Source organism: Pieris rapae, chromosome 1, assembly GCF_905147795.1.
Source record: "Pieris rapae chromosome 1, ilPieRapa1.1, whole genome shotgun sequence".
In the NCBI taxonomy this organism is placed as follows: domain Eukaryota; kingdom Metazoa; phylum Arthropoda; class Insecta; order Lepidoptera; family Pieridae; genus Pieris; species Pieris rapae.
This window is the reverse complement of record NC_059509.1, coordinates 10,146,032-10,164,419: the sequence shown is the minus strand read 5'-3', so window position 1 is coordinate 10,164,419 and position 18,388 is coordinate 10,146,032. Positions and strand designations below refer to the sequence as shown.

The window sequence follows — 18,388 nt, the reverse complement described above, 5'->3', positions numbered from 1 at the left end:
CGATGCTGACCATATTAGTTTTTGAAGCTCGCGTGTGTGCGCGTATGGTTGAACGACCATATATGCGCATAAAAATATGCTACATAGATAATAAAAATTCATAAATCTCAGTGGCAGACCTAATCATTGGCCGAAAATAAATAAATACTAGGACATGTCATGTCATGTCATCTGATAGATATTATCAGCTCATGTTTATGTGATTTTGTATAGCGTTTTCATCGTTATTTTTTAAATAATACAATCATGCCAAATCCGAGACTAATGAGCCTGGTCCATGATAGTTGGCGCTGCGAAATAGATTACGATACAAAAATTGGTCAAAATTATGTGAGTTAATAGCTTTTTACACTTTATACTAAACTAGTGACCCACCCCAGCTTCGCACGGGTGCAATGCTGATGAAAAGCAGGTTTTTATTATGTATTGTTATTTCCGTCGCTGGAAGGCTCCGATAATATACGCGTTCGATCGCTGTTAAATAAGCTGTAATGTGCTGTATAGATCTATATTAAATGAACAATGTATTCAAGGTATTTAATTGGTTAAGGATTAATGCTATATTGGTTAAAATCGCTTCGAAAATTAGCCATTATTTGTCGTAAAAATCACGGACTTTTCTGTAGACCTTTTCAATGTGTACAATACTTAGTACATTATTTTGATAAAACTCGTAGGGTTCAGCCTGCGTTTGCAATGTAAGCGGAAAAAAGATAATTATTTACGATATCACATTAGAAACCTCAAAAATAACAGTACTTCTCCACTTTTTAATGGATGTTATTATACATATAAACCTTCTTCTTGAATCCTTCCTCTAACTATTAAAAAAAAACCGCATCAAAATCCGGCGTAGTTTCAAAGATTTAAGCATACAAAGGGATATAGGGACAGAGAAAGCGACTTTGTTTTATACTATGTAGTTATGGTATAAGATTGTATGAAACAAAATGTTACGTTTTCAGAATACTTTGAACCAAGAAGTGCTTTTGGAGGAGATATCCATGAATAATTTTGATACAGAAAACAAAAATAAGATTTTCTGGTAATATATGATTTTTGAATGCGTGAAGTTAAAGCTTTTTTGTTGTTCTTTGGTGTATAATATACCATATAGCTTATGCTAAAAATCTCCTTTTTTTAGTTTATCATACCTTCAGGCTTCTTTCTTTGCTACTATTTTAGAAGATGCACTGACGCAGATGCGGATTCTTGGTATTTTTTTTATTTCTATTATGTATTAAAATAAGATAGAGATGTTGTCATATATCAATAGTTCTAATAATTATATCACATCAGCGCTTCTGATATTCAAAGAACTACATCGAAATTATGTCTTTATATCGTCGCTACTTTGTTAGCCTATTATAGAATCTTTGAAATTTAGACTTGCCCTACAATAGTACTTTATATATAAGTATGTGGTTGGCATCAACGAGTACGCGCTTTATATTAAATACAACTTCTTCAACATATATGTACCTATAACGCAAATTAATTGCATTGTTTACATATCTCGTTTCGGGCTGTATGACAATCGTGGTTAGTTAAAAAAGGTTTATTTTAGTTATCACTTCATTGCCAAAATTAGTACACATTATAATAAATACATAATAGCTAAGGCTATTGGCGGCCTTATCGCTTTTGAGCGACCTCTTCCAAGCAACCGTTGTAAGGAAAAAAATGAGCGGAAGCTGTGCAAAACTGCATATCATGTATTTATTATTTATACATAAACAAAAGAACAAAGTCAAAATAAATGAAATTGCTTAAATTTTTATTGAAATTTACCCACGCATCGTCATAATTCCTAAATTGTTTCGTTCGTCATCAGACGTTGAGGCAGAATACGAATTTTCACTCCGTTGTTTCACATCTACGCACACTGTTGAAGTATTATCGAACCAATTTGATTTTTTTTGAAGGACCCTCCTTCAAAAAAAGGACGTACCAATTCTTAATAGGCCTCTTAATAGGCAACGTCGCCTCTTTGACGTAAGAGTGACCATGTTATCACTCAATCAGTGAGCTTCCTGCCTGTTTGCCCCCATGTTTTATATAAAAAAGGAATATTAAGTAACGAAAATATAATTTCTTGTAGTTGAATGCAATAATGAACTCCGAATTATTAAAACTAAGTTAGACATGAAATTGCTGGTTCCTCTGAAGTATGGAGTGGCTCAGCCCAAAGTGACTGATGAACTGGAATCTATAGATCCGAATAACTTGGTTTGCAATGAATATAAGTTGAACAAATTGGATTCTGATAGGTTAATATCACTATTTATTTCTTATTATATAATTTTACCCGTAGATCTTATACTTTTCAGTATCGAGCGATTTCAAATGAAATGCAGTTGTATATTTATTAAGTAGCTATTGCACACAGAACTTAGGGTCCTTCAAGAAAGGAGCGTACCAATTCTTAAAAGGCCGGCAACGCACTTGCGAGCTCTCTGGCATTGAGGGTGTCCATGGGCGGCGGTATCACTTAACATCAGGTGAGCCTCCTGCCCGTTTGCCCCCTGTTCTATCTAAAAAAAAAAACTATTTAAGGTTAAGGCTACCATAAAAGAGTAAACACACAAGCGTTAACCATAAATTATTTTAAGTCTGATGTAACATTTTATTTTTCATAATTCTATTGATATGTCGCAGTCAGTTAGCTTAATACGCCATTCAATTATCAGCCTAGTTCTTTAACTAAACAACGCCATTTAAATAACGGCCTGAAAGTTATTCAGCGGTAGTGATTGTAACATTCATTGAACTGCTTAGGCTATTTGTACGATTGTGACAAATAAATAAGCTGAAATATCTGACATAAGAAATCATTTTTTTTAAATGTAACGTATTTGTGTACTTCCTCTAACTCTTAATGCCACTACACTCTTTCCATTTTTCAATAAACTTTGCAAAACATCATCAAATTTGTTATTTTCCCGCGCTTTGTTGACTGACAGTTTCAAATTGAACTGAACAGGATAGGCAAGTAATGTAACGTCGTCGATCCAAGTCATTTGCTTATCTGTTTGTTCAAATGGCTGAATATCATTCAGGCCGCTAGTCGAACAGCGCTGTTTAGTAAAGAGACTAGGCTGTTAATTGAACGGCTAATTAAACTATTTGGCTGCGAAAGATACATTTATCCACGTAATTGTAATTGTACTTGTCTCCTTAGAAAATATTTTACAACAGTGTTAAGAGATACTTATAAAGATTTGACGCTACACAACCGTTATGCTGTATTAGAGGAATTCGTAAATATGTTAGTCGCGACTGATGAATACAGACTCAAGGTGGCCGACGATGAAGTTAAGAATAAAGGGTTTGATATTATTATTTATCTTTTTAATCTCTATTCTCTTTGGTTTTTAAATATTTTGCGACAGGCGTGAGTCACTAATGCTAATTTTCATGTGACCAAACGGTATAAAGTTATAGCTTTTAACTTCTTAACATTCAAGCCCTCTGTACTTGAGTCTATAATAAGGTGTATAAATTATAAAATCTTTAGGGTTGGTTTTCAGAACACGCTCGTATGTTAACGAAAACGTATTTAAGTAACTGTTCTTTTAAGAAAATTTTATTCGTATCAATGAAATAACGTTAACTAATTTAATCACCTACAAATCATAAATTATTATTATTTACAGCTTGTATCCGCAAGCAAGCAATGTCGCCTACAGCTACAATTGTAGCTATTGCAGCTACAATAATAACACTGTGGCGTTGATGATGTTAATATCAGAACTGACCATTAACTTTAATTTACTTTTCTCAGCTTACGCCATGACCTCAACAAACAATTACGGCAGCAACGTAACCATATTAAGTCGGTAATTTATGATACAGATGCTATTATCGAAAGGTTGAAGAATTTTGTGGAAGTGAGTATTTTTATTGTTTGATCTTTTGAAGTCGTTATCACCTCAAATGCGACATGAAATATAAAAGAAAATATTTTTTATTCAATTGCCAAAACCGAAGCAACTATTGTATCGGAAATCGAACCCAGTTCATGATAGAGAACCCAGAGCTGCGTATAGCGTAGCCCAGTACCAAATAACCTTCTTCTTGATTTTTAGCACAAATTTAATCTCTCTTATATGTACTGATAAAAAATAATACAACAATACAAAATCTAAATGCTGTTATAGGATGCAGCACTTAATGCAGAAACTGAGAGTCGATACGTGGACAGTTGGCAGCGCGCCCGTACGGAGCAACATTTTCAAACAATCATAGACAATGAAGAGAGTCCATCCCGAACCATAGAGTATTATAAGCAGAGGTCAGACCACGAACAACGAGTTCACACTGAAGTGGAACTTTTAATTAATATTATTATAAACGTAATAATCTTTTATTTTTTAAAGTGTTTTTTTGTATATAGCCAGTTATGAAGCAAGAGGTTCCTTTTAGTTTTCTTAATTTTAACTTTTCTATGATTCATCTAAATATTACACAAATATAATTTACCAAATGTTATCCTAACAATTATTATTAAATTATACATAATATAGCGACGAAACTGAAAACTGCGACCGGTTGAACATACAATCGTTGGTCGACAATGGTCCTTGTATGAAAATGTAATTAAACTAAATTTGAAATACAGGAAACCTTACAAAAGGTAGAAGACTGGATGAATAAATATGACAGAGATATGGAGCACATAGATCTTAAAATACAGTTGAAGAAAAACGAATACCAAAATGAACACGATCGGCGCGTCGGACTCGAGGAAACGGTAATTTTAATTATTTTTGTGAGTGTTGGAGTAAGTATAGACACATTTTGACAACCTCGTGAAGTTAATCATATATAATAATTTTGTGTACAATTATGTACCGACAGCACTGATATCATGAACATCTCTGCAAACGATCTACTCAATATTAAGTAAAAAACCAATTTTAGTTAAATTTTAAACAAGAAACAAGCTATCCTGGAATCATTTAATTAATACATTCGTTTTTTTTTCCCGGTACGATAACAGATTGAGACTCATGACAAGCAAATGAAGGATTGGAACTACTTTAAAGAAGAGCGTGAGAAAGCTAGACTTTACCGTGAGAAGATGACGAAGTCTGCCATTATTGTGCAAGCGTGGTGGAGAGGCCTGCTCGTGCGTCGTGAACTAGGACCATTTAAAGTAGCTAAGAAACCGAAAGGTCCCAAACCTAAAAAATAACTTTGATATTTTGTAATATCGATGAAATGGAATGTTCTTAATGGCATAATTTTAGTGGCGTTCTCTATTTATTAGTTATTTTTACTTTTTAAATATTATGCTCAATTTGTAGAATTGCTCATTTTGTAAGCCTTAGAAGTTTTTCTTTTTAGTTTTTTTTTCTTAAAATAAATAATAGCTTTATATCGTTACTTCATTGTACATGTACTTATTAAAGGTACCTAGAATATTATTTACATTACGAATATACTTATTATTAGAGCTACGTTGTCTTCTTTTTTACCAAATAAAATACCACCGCTAAAACAAAAATTTGCTGGCGATATCTGCAACTTGCAGTCGGCAATAAATCGCCTGTATCCCATCGGAGGTAACTTAACATTAATAAAAAAACATGATTCTAATAACTAGTAGTTTTAAAGATGTCAGGCACACACGTTTTTCATTTTATAATGAGAGGATTGAGTGAGATTCAGTGTAAATCCACGGTTAGTTTGTTTACACAGAAATTTAACTATGTATGTATTTATATACATTTTATAATTAGCCGTGTTGTCCTAGTGACTTGAGCGACGTCAACCCTCGACCCGGTCGTGTTTTAAAATCATGTTTGTGAACCCATAGACTTTTAATTCTGTGTGGGAAATTAACACTCGCTGGTGAAGATTAACATCTTGACGAAACCCTCCACTGCTCCTCAATCCTCAGGCCCAAAGTTGACGGCGTTCTTTCGCACAGTCACACAATATCTCCTTGTTCTCACAAATTGATTATTATTGGCCAGATCAGGCCAGATGGAGAGTGTTAAGGATTATAACCAGGAGCTGAGTTTCAACATTGGATCAACTGTCCTGAAACTAAGGATTTTAAAGGATGTTGCCCCGCACATTCTACTAAATGTAATAGGGAGAGTATTCTGAAGAGTCGTTTGGGTTCATCAGTGCTGCCTTATTTCATTACCGTAGAAGCCGGGCTTACTCCAAATTTCATCCATATGACCTTGGTGGCTAAAACAAATATCCTTTCACGGTCATTGCGACACCAGGTATTTTCTTTTGCAAACTAGTGGACTGTGTGATACGACCTCCAATTGTTTAAAAAGCGTCTACTTCTCCCTCGAAGGCAGGGAACACACCCACTAAAATGAGTGTCCATGAGCGGCAATGACTGCCGTTTATGGCGTCTGATAGGCTTTTTTTTCTCTCATAGCCTAAAATAAAAACAATAGTATTTCGTCTTACTGAATATGATTACCACTTATATATATGCATTAAATTTATCTTTGGTGAGTATGGATAGGATTTTGGTAAAATATTGCAGGATAATAGTATTATTTAGACGCGACTGGCAACCCTAGGATGTTTCTTTGTAACTTCTTGACTAAATATTTGTGTTATCTGTATTAAAATGTTTTTAGTCTCTGGTTCGATTGTGCGACAATAGAGTATAGACTAATATTACTGTGACGTACATTGATGGCATAAACCATAGAGGTAGATGTTCTCAAATGCTGATTGATGGATATAAAATTGGAATTTCGATAAACGTTTACTTTCTGTTGAATTAAACATAAAATTTGTGCAGTGAAATTCATTGTTTAGTGTTGTTAGAAGTGATAAAAACAATGAAGACCAAAACAGAAAATAACAAAAACGGCGAAAGCGACACAGAGGTATGCCGTATGTTTGATATTGTTTATAAATTTAATTCACGGAAAATATTCAGTGGCTTCAGTTTCAACTATTTTCCTTAATAATTTTACGTTATATCTTTAGCGTTTCTATTATATTTAAATAAATTATTTTAAACTAAGCCGGGTTACAAACTTTTTAGGCCAATACAAGTAGGTTGTGACTTGTGATGTAATTTGAGTTCATTCATAAAATAAGGATCAATTTGCGCCATGAATTCATGCGCATTACGACCTAAACATAAACATTAACGCATACCTATAATATTGTATAGCTTAATTATTAACAAATTGTATTTATGTCACAAATAAGAAATAATACTGCTTATCTGATCAATAGCTATGATAATCTCCACTCCCTTTATCTTAATATCAATTGTTTCTTATTCCTATATTTCTTTTTTTAACCTTAAACAATATAAAATACAAATTTAGTTGTACAAAAACATGAAGTAATATTCTTTGACAATAGTAGAACTCTCTCAGATATAGCAATTTCACACTAGAATCATGTTAGAATCACACCCAGAGCGTTAGATTTGGCAAATATTTGGATAGAAAATAGCAAGATATATTATTTATATTCTTAATATTTTTAATAAAAAATTTTAGCGTAGCAATAAAAATTGTTTCTTTTTTTAGGTTTTGATGTTATGTATTAATAACAGTTATTATGTTCTTTTAAGAATAAGTATGAGATTGAATTATTTTTTACTGTAATTGAATCAATAACAGGATTTTCAATTAAATAAGGGACAATTTTTCAAAACAACCCGATTTGTGAAACAATTCAGACATACCATATTAAAGTCTAAACATGTGATGTTTATTATATTACATTCATGAATTTTGCACCTTACACTATTTTGAAATAGTTTATATTCTTCAGCAATGTCAGTGTAGTGCCCTCTCAGAAACTAGTTTTGTTTTAAATATTAAGGTTTTTCAATTCAATTTGTATTAATTTTTCAATATTGAGTCAATTTTTGTAGGTACTTTGTAAATAATATATGAGTGTTGAAGTTCTTTCTTTCTCAAGTATTGCAATCATTGTTATAGTTATATTATTAATGATCTACAGAGGTAATGTGAAAAAGTGTGGCAAAATACGAAGATAAATAGTTGTATTAAAAATATAATATGTTTTCACTGATTTAAGTTTCCTTAATACTCAAGACCGATCCGCATAACACAAAACATGTTTTATGGAGCAAATCTATACATATAGTATTCTCATGTTCACCTTGCTGAAAATCAGCATCTTAAATGATTAATAAATTTAAATTCGCGAACTAATTGGAGCAAATCTTGTGTCAAGGATGCGGGTACTTTGCGCTGTTTTGTTGTACATATTATAATAAAAATTAATATATTTAGTATAATATATATATAATAATTTTTAGTATTCTATATATTTAGTTTGTATTTGAAACTACAAGTTACTTGAGAAACCTGTAGCGCAACTAAACGTGTTTTTTTTAAACTTTTAACTAACATTTATATTCAGAGTTGGAACAATTTATACATAGAAATAGTCCAAGCTGTAATCATAGTCAAGTGGGACGACTTCGGGAAAATTAACTCTTGGCCTAGTGGTTTCAGCGTCACTCAAAGTAATTGGTAATTTGAAACTCGTTCTCGCCCCGGATTTTTTTTACCGTTTAACACTCCGCCGTGCGTTGTAGTCCCATCACCTACTTGCCTATACAGATTGAGAGATTAATTATTATAATTATTCTCATGGAACCAACAACAGACCTGGTGCGGATAAAAATGCTAAAGCCTGCAAATACAGGGGTCTAGGCTCCCCATTGTCCCATTTGGTGTCGACACCCTTGGTCCGTGGGGTCCTAGCGCTATAAAGCTTATAGGGAAATATCAAAAAGGTTAGTCGATATCACTGGAGACGGAAGAGCTGGCAGCTACCTCGGACAAAGAATTAGTCTAGTGGTTTTTTGTTTCTATATTAAACATTTAAATTTGTATATTTGCATTGTAACAATTTTACATTACAATAAGTGTTTATTATTGGATGTACCGTTACAGTTTTAAAACGTTATCGGCCGGGAATTCAAAAATATTTTGTCTCTTAGTTCAAATTATTTTATCTTGTGGTTTATCTCGTTTCCGCCATATGTAAATTCTTAAATAAACAGCTGTATATTTTACCTATACAATAAGATGTTTCATGATATATGACATTTCCAAGATTATATTATATAGCTATCATATTTTATAGTTTATTAAATTATAAAATATGATTATTATATTATTGAAAATATGATTATAATATATTTATTATAAAATTTATTAATTAACTATCCTCTAAGAAGCTTGGTGAGCTGAGCAAGGCGAGACAGTATTCCACTGCAAGCCACACTCAACACTCTTAAGCGTAAATTTGGCGTCACATGGCGTGGGGTTACCCACCTGTGAGCGCGAGCTCCCCAGTACCAGTTTCTTCCAATTCAAATACAAATACAAAGTACAATATTCAACAAAGAGAGATTCGAATCTATGACAACCAGTCATTTTCCGAGCGGCTTGATACCTTAGCGTTGCGTAATGATAGGGGGTCCCTCTTCACATTTTACCTCATTTACCATAGAGAGTGTTCAGAGCAGTGGTTTGAATTAATACCTTTAACTGAGTTTCATCATCGGCCGTCGGGGCAGAATACGAAATTCCACCCGTATCGCATCGATATACTTCTCCGTCGTTCTACACCAATAGGGCGGCAATACACTTGCGTGCCTTTTGGCCTTCTGGTATGAGTGTTGATGGGTGGCGATATCACTTAAAATCGGGTGAACTTCCAGCCCGTATGCCCCATGTACGTAATACACGTATAAACAAAATTCTAGATTTTCCATCGTCCTAGTGTGCTGTAAGACAGTTGATTCTTTGGTACTCTTAATATATTTATTAACAAGGTTCTCATGGCCTACCCCGGCCTACCTGACTTTATATTTATAGCCGTGATATCGTCTCAACCTCATTTAGGAATCTAGGTCTGTCTTTACTTTGAGAGCACTCTTACCCTTGTATATTTTGGCTCCGGGTAATTAGCTTCTATACATATTTCATACGCTGTTTAAAAATAAACGCCAGTGTTTACACAACTAAAGACATTCATTTTCAAACGTAGATGTTGTATGCTATAGCGAGTGTTGTTTTTAGACGTAATCATCCAATATACTCTTGCCAGCCCGTCCCAAACATTCGCCAAAAACAGCTAATATCTTCTATGTATACATATAAACGTTCGTAATTCTGGAATTTTATCAGAAAATGCGTTTCTATTAGAACTTCCGCTTATTACTTAACTAGAGTTTTTAAATAAGTATATTTTATTTAAAAACAAAAGAGTTCTACGAGTAAGCACGGTTCGAGTAATATTTTTTTCCATGTTTCGTTATTTACAGTAGCAGCATTCCAAATTCTGATTTCCATTTCCAATAACAGTTTGTGTGTACTTAAAGTAATCCGCATTCGGTTTCAAGTATCAACCTTGGTGTTATTTTGCGATTTTCTACACGCAAGCGTAGAGCTGAAATCAATTTCACATACCTGTTTATATGACACGAACTAAATTGTATGCTGATAACGCGTTATTGCTTACATTACCACGCATACGAGAATCAATGATCTTGTTATTTAAACATTATACGTCGGCAGTCTCGGGTGCCAAATGTTGTTTGGGGCAGCCGCATTTTCAGCTCTTTAAAGCTTTAACCGAAGCGAAATTTTGATTCTATGCAAGATTCAGCAACGAAAATTAGCGCTAATTGTGACTCAACAGGGTCGTAGTTCATGCTCAGTTTCGTTCTTCAATCTCAATCCCTGTGTCATCAGTCTTATCATTAACAATCTAGAAAATTGCGTCGCATTCTTATGTTTTTTGTTTATCGGTATCAAGGCATTTGTATAAGCTTAAGCCAGTGTCAAACACAATTGTTATACTGTTGACGATAAACATGCCCGACATGATTTAACACTGCATTATAATTTTAGCATAACGTTTGAGGTAATGATGTCAGCGTGCGTTTTATGTTTTAGTTTTTAAGAAGGAATAGTGTCGCTATTACGTTTAAGATTGATTTTCTTGGATTACATTGAGTTTGCCAGATTCGTTCGCTGTGATGTGAACGTCAAACGCGCATTTTGTTTACTTTCTAAGTTTCTATTTATGTGATTTGTATTTTGTGTGGAGAGAGTTGTGATGTTGGTCGCACTATCTGTGTCTTATCATGTACCGGATAATTTTATTTGGGAATGGGTTTAATTATATATGACAGTTGCGTTGCTTTTACGCGTGTGAAGTGTTTTGTGGACAAGTGTTTGATATTTGTGGTTATAACCTGTGATTAAAATGCTGGCCTCCGCAGCTTCAGCTAATATTACAAGGAATTCCTTGTCGACAATGTTCCAAGCGCGTCGCTCCGTTGATCGACCGCTGGTTATGGTGAGTTGTACGGTACACGACATTAACTCTGCATCTTCATAAGTCATGATGATTTTTTAATATCACTAAGATTTGTGCTTCCGTTGAAATAAATACTAATATGTGGTTATTTAAAAGCATAAACGAATTGAGGTTATATCAATTTTTAATCTAAGAGCTTTCTATGTATACAATTATAAACACGTAATAACTATAAATCACTCATCGGTTTAGCCCGTAGTGTACTTGCTGTTCTAAATTCCATCGGACCTCGTATTTTTACTGGAATTCTAACCCAGTCCCTCCATACATGCTGTAATAAGCATGAAAAACTGAACTCCATAGTTGTAGATTTTTTTACAATACTAGGTAGTCTATGGAAAATATACCAGTGTTTAATTTGTTCATAATATACAAGATAATAGCGAGCGATTTTTATATTATTTGCAAGTCTGAGCTAATTTCGTTGTATGCGTCAGAAAAGTATTCCTTCGTTGTAATCATGTGGGCTTTGTAACTATTTTGTGATATTTTTCATGAAATTCCTTTCAGTTGCACTGACCCAAATTGTCCGCAAAGTGTGAGTTTTATAGGATGTTTTGCAAACTTTAGTTTTTAGGTCACCGGTTTCAGTGATGGACATACCTGCAGTCCTTTATGATCACTCGCGGTTTAATTATGATGCACCATTATACGTATTTTTTTTTAAATTTTCTATCTATCTTAAATAAGCTACGTATTTAACAACTTTTTATTTATTTTAACAACTTTTCGTATAACATTTATTGCAAATTTCTGAAAAATGACTCGTAACCTATTGTAAATATGTAATTATTTCCTTTAAGTTTGTCTATGTTAGTTTTATTCCTATATCTTGTTCAGTGATATACCAGTAGTATGTACAGTCGTTGGACAGTCCGTCAGGGCATGTAACACCGTCTCTTCAGCTGTATTGCTACAAGGACAGACAGCACTTTGTCTAAGTCTGGGTAATCAATTCCGTTATTTTGTAAAAAAATATGCGTTATCAGTTCTTCATTTTAACTACAAACAAAAAATGACTAATATTTATATACAACAATTATAGTCTTGACTGTGATGAACAAATTGTGATGGAGACACAGTTTAGTACTTTGGTTGTGTGTAGTGTAATAGGACTGAATAATTAAAGGACATAAATATAACGTACGTATATTTAAAAATACAATAACTGTTACACGATTTTATCTCCAATAAATCTTAGTGTCTTTTAAAACGGAGTAGGTAATATAAAAGTGCACTTATCTGGTTTACTTTGGTTTTGTTTTACGTCGTCCCCATGATTCGTGTCGTAGGTACAGTTCTTATAACATTCTCAGTTCTCACTACTCAGGTGACACCCATGATGCTTTTAAAGAATTAAAATACCTGTATTTCCTTAGTACTAGAATTTATGAACAAAACAACATAAGGCGAAAATTATTCATGAACTCAACGCCATACAAATTAACATATTAAAGGAATATTTAGAAGAACGCTTTACCGTTACTGGATACGAAATCGTATTGGAAAGCTATGTTGCTATATATTTGTGACTCTATCTTGAGCTTATGTGTAATAAGTTCATCAATTTCAAACATTATTCTATTACTAGAAGGCCCTATAATTTCAAAAACCTAATTATAAGACGGAACTTCCCAATCTTAACTTTACCTCGGGAAAAAATTAAATAAATACATTTTTGTCAAGCTGATGCAGATAAAAATTGTTTACATAAAAATAACGTTACATTTCTTTGAAACGTCCGAAAAAATACTAAATTTCACTTTTTATAAACGGAAACATGTAAAATAACTTTCACTTAAACCAGACGACACAGGGAGAACGAATAAAACCTTTAAACTTCTTCGCTACGCTTTAAAATACTGTAAAGCAAAAATTTCATCACAACCCGTTTATTTTAATATATGGATATACTTTCATTAAACCCTCGTGCAATTTGATTGCCAACGAAATCTATTTAAAGTGATCGTAACATTTTTAAATAACATGAAAATGATGACTGGGCCCAAAAGATATGACGTAAGCACCGCCAGAGCGTTTTATTAGATTAATAAACCTAAAACATTATCGAATTTTGTTTGGTCAGAAAATTATATTTTTTATACGTTTCACAAGTGTTTAATAAATGGAAATTGCTGGGAATTGAAGCCAAGACCTCGAATTGCATTTAAACCTGCTCACAGCTTCGGTATAGTAACATTTAATCCCCGCGTAATCGTTGATCACTGAACCGTTTAACAAGTAGTAGTTCTGTACAATAACTGATCATCACTTATTATAATTTTGGATAAAGGAACGATGGGTTTTGCTTATTAAGCTTACCAATCGACATAATCATACATTGGTACAAGAAAAATAAAATTAATTGTGCTACGCACTTATTGGCAAACACCAAGACATAAAAATTAAACTATAAAACACTATGGAAAAGGAAAATTGATTTCAAATTGGGAGCAACTATATCTAGACCTACTCGGTTAGTACTAGATCTGGATAACGATTTTGGCCAAATGCGGTCTTCTGAAACGAGAAACAAATGAGATGATGGGATGCCTAGGGTATCTAGAGAACACGAAATTTTATTTAGGCAAATGGTTGATGCAATTTCAACCTGATCAATCATAACATAAATAATTTATAATATCTTTTATTATCAATTAATTCTCTACGATTCGCCAATGACAATATATTAAAGTGACAACATACCGGCGCTAGCCTGGTTTTGAGATTCCACTGGAGAAAATTAAACCACAACACACATACACCTTTGTCTCCAAGTACATGTATAATAAATATAACTTCTCGTCAATAAGATTTTCTATACAAATATTATTTAATTTATGAAATTTACAGTTTTATGTGTCGACTTCGCGACTGAACGAGTCCTTAAGTATTGGTGATGAATGTCAGCTGTTTATTCTTGAAATGTAGATGCAATATTTCTCTATAAGGCAAGATTTTACCAATTGGAACCTGATAATGTTTCAAACGTAATTTTAACTTGATTTGTGAGAACACCTTGAAAACTGCGAAGAGAGAGAGAGAGTCGATTTGTTTATCGGCTTTATGATTTGTTCAGATATAAACCATATGTTTGAGGTTTTTACTCCGACAAACTCGTATAGAGCTTTTCTCTGAGATTAAATCATGTAATGTAGACAAATTTGTTGGCTACAAACCATGGAGTCAATTTTGTGTGTGTTCTTGATATTTTTTAAAGACAGCAGACAGCGTTCTATGTCTGGATGTATAGGAAATCTTATCGATGCAGAAAAACATGTTTAACGCCTTTGTTAATTACCATTTATTCAGTTTAATTATTCTTACGTAATCATTGTGGTCACAATACAACCTTGCATTTTGACCGCAGAAGTATCTCAAATAAATGTTGTATGTTGTCCATACGATAATGAAAGGACAATAAAGTGCTTTTATCGCAACAAATGTTTAGTAAATTCACATCAGCAAAAACCATGATGTTAATAAATCAATAATCTATACACCCATAAATTAAATTGAATGCCATCGTTTTTTTTATATGTAAGGTGATACCGTCTTTTAAGGACTGGAACACTCTCTTCTTGTAAGAACCGTAAGAAAGAAGAAAGTCGAATTGGTTCGGAAATGCTTCAGCTGATGCTGGTTCCACATAGTTCCTGGTGGTGCGTGACTGAGTTAAAACACTCAGTAGTGGGATGACGGACTTCGAGGTGATGCCGGAATACTAAATTGTGGAGTTTTGTATCACAAAACTTCACAATTTAGTATTCTGCCTCGACGTTTAGCTGTAGGTATTAATTCGAACATTTCCTCTGAAGTCTGAACCATGATACACAATAATGAAGAATAAGAATGAAAGACATAATATATACGGTCATAGTATGCTTATCGTTTATATTCCTATAGACATTTACATAATTAATAATAAAATATTGGAAAATGAAACGTGACTATATGTGGTGTGTACAACCAACAATTGTGTGGGTTGTAGTTAAAAAGTTTACCTTATGAACATCAATAAATTAATCTAAATATAGATTTATACTCAAATAAATTTTACCGAGAATTTTACTAAGATGAAAATAATTAAAGGTCTTCATTATATTTCTCATTAACTTTCAATTGAGTTTGTAACGGTTGTTTTTGCAAAGAAGTCAGAACATATCACAATATTTATGTAACCGTTTTATTAGTAATAATATATTTTTTTGCAAAAATATGGTACAAAAATGTAATGATGGTACAATCAAAATTTCCCCTATTCTGCCACACATAGCGTGCAAATTTGTCTTGGTATAATTATCACTATATCATCACATTAATATTAATTATAATGTTTACGCAAATAATTGTTCGTAGAAAAATACATTTTTTCGAAAAGAAATACATGCATAATATCGATTTTAAATATAATCTAGTTCGATTAATAATAGATGTTGTTTCTTTGTTCTTGTCGCTAAAAGACAAGCTGAATAAGAAAACATGTGACATTCAAGAATGGCAGCGTGGCAGCGCTGTGGCGGACGCAAAGAATTATTGATGTCTTTCTAAAAATAGACATAAATTTATTCCATTTCGATCATAAAGGAATAGCAAGTAATGATTGAAGTACCCAATAACAATGTTACTTACTTAAATGTTCTACATTTATGATTTTTGCATTTCCCATTACATTTCATTTGAAATTTTTATTCTTAGTGGTGACGGTCCTTACTAAACGTTGAGGTAAAATAATGATTAGTTTGCTGCACTATACATGTGTCTAAATTTATTTAAAAAATGTTAGTTGTTGAAATATTTATTATTACGGAGAATCCTAACGTTGATTGCTTTTCTGAAATCTATAGACGCCATCATATTTATATCATTGGCACAGTTTATTAACAGTTAAGCGTTTAAAAAGAAGTAAACTAGAGCAGATAGATGAAGACATTGTCATTAGAGGGTTCGCTATTTAAATAACTATCAGGTACAACGTTCTACTTTTGATTATAAGTTTAGTAGTACATAATGCTAAATGCATAGTTGTATAAAATTTATTAATTTCGACCGCCATCTTAGTCAACAAATGGCTATATTTTTTTAGCGACTGCAATTTTTTTTAAATTACAACACGTAGTTTAAGTGTAAAACAATACAAATTTGCAATTATAGTTGATATTATTTTTATGTTTTTGTAATATGTACTATATTTTAAAACTAATAAAGTAAAAGATGGTTCATTAATCTCGCGTTTCTTTTGTTTTCTACTACCATATGATCTATGTGGTTATCATTGACATTGAGAGCTAACCACGTGCATAAGATGACCTACATATATATTTCTCTTGGCATCGCTCCCAGATATGATTAGGTTTGCTTTACTGATAAATTGCTCGGGACGCCAACGGCTTATAGAAATAATAATAGATCCTTTTAGTTCTGTAAAATGTCATTTTTATACAGTTTAAGCAGAAAAATACATTATAGTAAAACATAGGCCTTTGATGTTTTCTAGATGTAATGTTTAAAATGTTTTAGATAATCGTTTAATAATCTATACAATGACACAAAATTCGTTTACATTTTTTTATTAATTAGGTATATCTTTATTATCGTATTGTAATCAGTTTACAAAATATTTCTTTATTTTTGGTTCTATTAACATACATGTTATAAATAGAAACGTGTAAAACGCTAAAGCCCAAACAAGGCTTCTGATAATAGATATACCAAACAAGAGACCAAATATTGTTTGTAATTTCTTTAATTCTTATTACTAAGAATTTATTTTACAACATTTTGATAATCATCTTATACTTTAGAGCAACCGTTTTTTCTGTGGACGCTACGTCCTTAACATTAAATATCCTTGGATTCGATTTATATTTTATTAACAGATTAACCAGAAACTAAACCTCATAGAATATTTATATTTATTTAAGTTTACCACATTATCCATAGTACTAAATTACAAACTCATTTATCTAAAACGCATGACAATTTAGGTAAATGTTACAAAAAATAAAATATAAAATACGATTAAAATATATACAAGATGAAATAAAATATCAGAAATTTTTGATAAACAGAAATAAAATTACCAGCAAAACTGCGGATTTGGTTCGAGATAGGCACTTTACAATGCTTTCTTTAAAACCTATCAGCCTATACTGTTTAATCCATTAAAATCGCAAATAATTTTATTTATATATTTTTTATTATTATTTATGTACATTGTACATATATATTCACGCGTCCTTCTCTAAGAGGAAGGCAGTGGCCGCGGATATTCGCTAACTACGGTCCTCACATACCTGTCTCGCTTCATTCGCTTTCATGATATTCACTCATACATGCTCGTCGGTCATGGGAACTTTCCACTGGTGTAACTTTCCCTGTATTTGGTCCAGGTATGTTCGTCATAGCCTACCCGACCCGACATCACCGAGTTAAATTTGTTATTTAAATTTGTTTTTTGCTTGACAAGTTGTTTGTGAATTGTGTTATTCATGCCTATCAACCATAAAATTTGTATAACCAATTCTGAAATATCGCGACACAATTGAGATGCATTATATTTTTTTTATTAAACCTAGTAAACTCTCTGTTAATGTTTCCTATCTTTTCAGAGTCACCCAGAGAAGCAATCACTCGCGAACCGCCCACCACCTCCAGCCACCATAGTCCCACGCGCGGCTGATGGTCCAATTCCTCCAGGTTGGAATGGCCAGCCCAAACGACATGGCTCCAGTAGATTCAACGTTCAAAATAATAAGGAACAGGAATTAGTGAAGTTACCTTCTATTAGAGGTAACGCATCACCGTATTTCTTTTATTTATGATTTATTTTATAACTAATTTATAGGTATCTAGTAACGTCACAGATAAGAACATTCCATCCGTTTTACCTCGACGCCTTTGCAACATTTTGATACTCTGCCGCGGACCACATTTTTGTGTCACCACTTACCAGTAGAGGTATTTCCGAATCGGAATAAATTATATTCCTTCAAGAAAAGAGCGTTCCATTTAC

The 18,388-nt window shown here is 32.8% G+C and overlaps 2 protein-coding genes across 3 annotated transcripts in view; both read left to right on the top strand.

Annotated features, from left to right (window-relative positions):
• The first annotated feature begins 208 nt into the window (after positions 1-208).
• LOC110992000 (dynein regulatory complex protein 9-like) lies at positions 209-5,323 on the top strand. The gene is made up of 9 exons (XM_022257616.2): positions 209-330; positions 966-1,045; positions 1,145-1,215; positions 2,102-2,270; positions 3,182-3,328; positions 3,785-3,890; positions 4,161-4,355; positions 4,622-4,753; positions 5,003-5,323. Exons 1-9 carry the CDS (start codon positions 247-249, stop codon positions 5,195-5,197), a joined length of 1,179 nt encoding a protein of 392 aa, XP_022113308.2. The 5' UTR covers positions 209-246; the 3' UTR covers positions 5,198-5,323.
• Positions 5,324-6,681: 1,358 nt separating this feature from the next.
• Positions 6,682-18,388, top strand: part of LOC110991981 (serine/threonine-protein phosphatase 2A 56 kDa regulatory subunit gamma isoform) — a 29,213-nt gene continuing 17,506 nt past the window's right edge. Inside the window, exons 1-2 of one of the 2 annotated variants that reach the window (XM_022257594.2) lie at positions 6,682-6,869; positions 17,985-18,165. In XM_022257594.2, the coding sequence (XP_022113286.1) occupies positions 6,822-6,869; positions 17,985-18,165 (229 nt within the window). In that variant the 5' untranslated portion in view covers positions 6,682-6,821. Of the gene's footprint in view, positions 6,870-10,706; positions 11,353-17,984; positions 18,166-18,388 lie in introns of those variants that run through there. The other variant, XM_022257593.2, reaches the window with a different exon arrangement.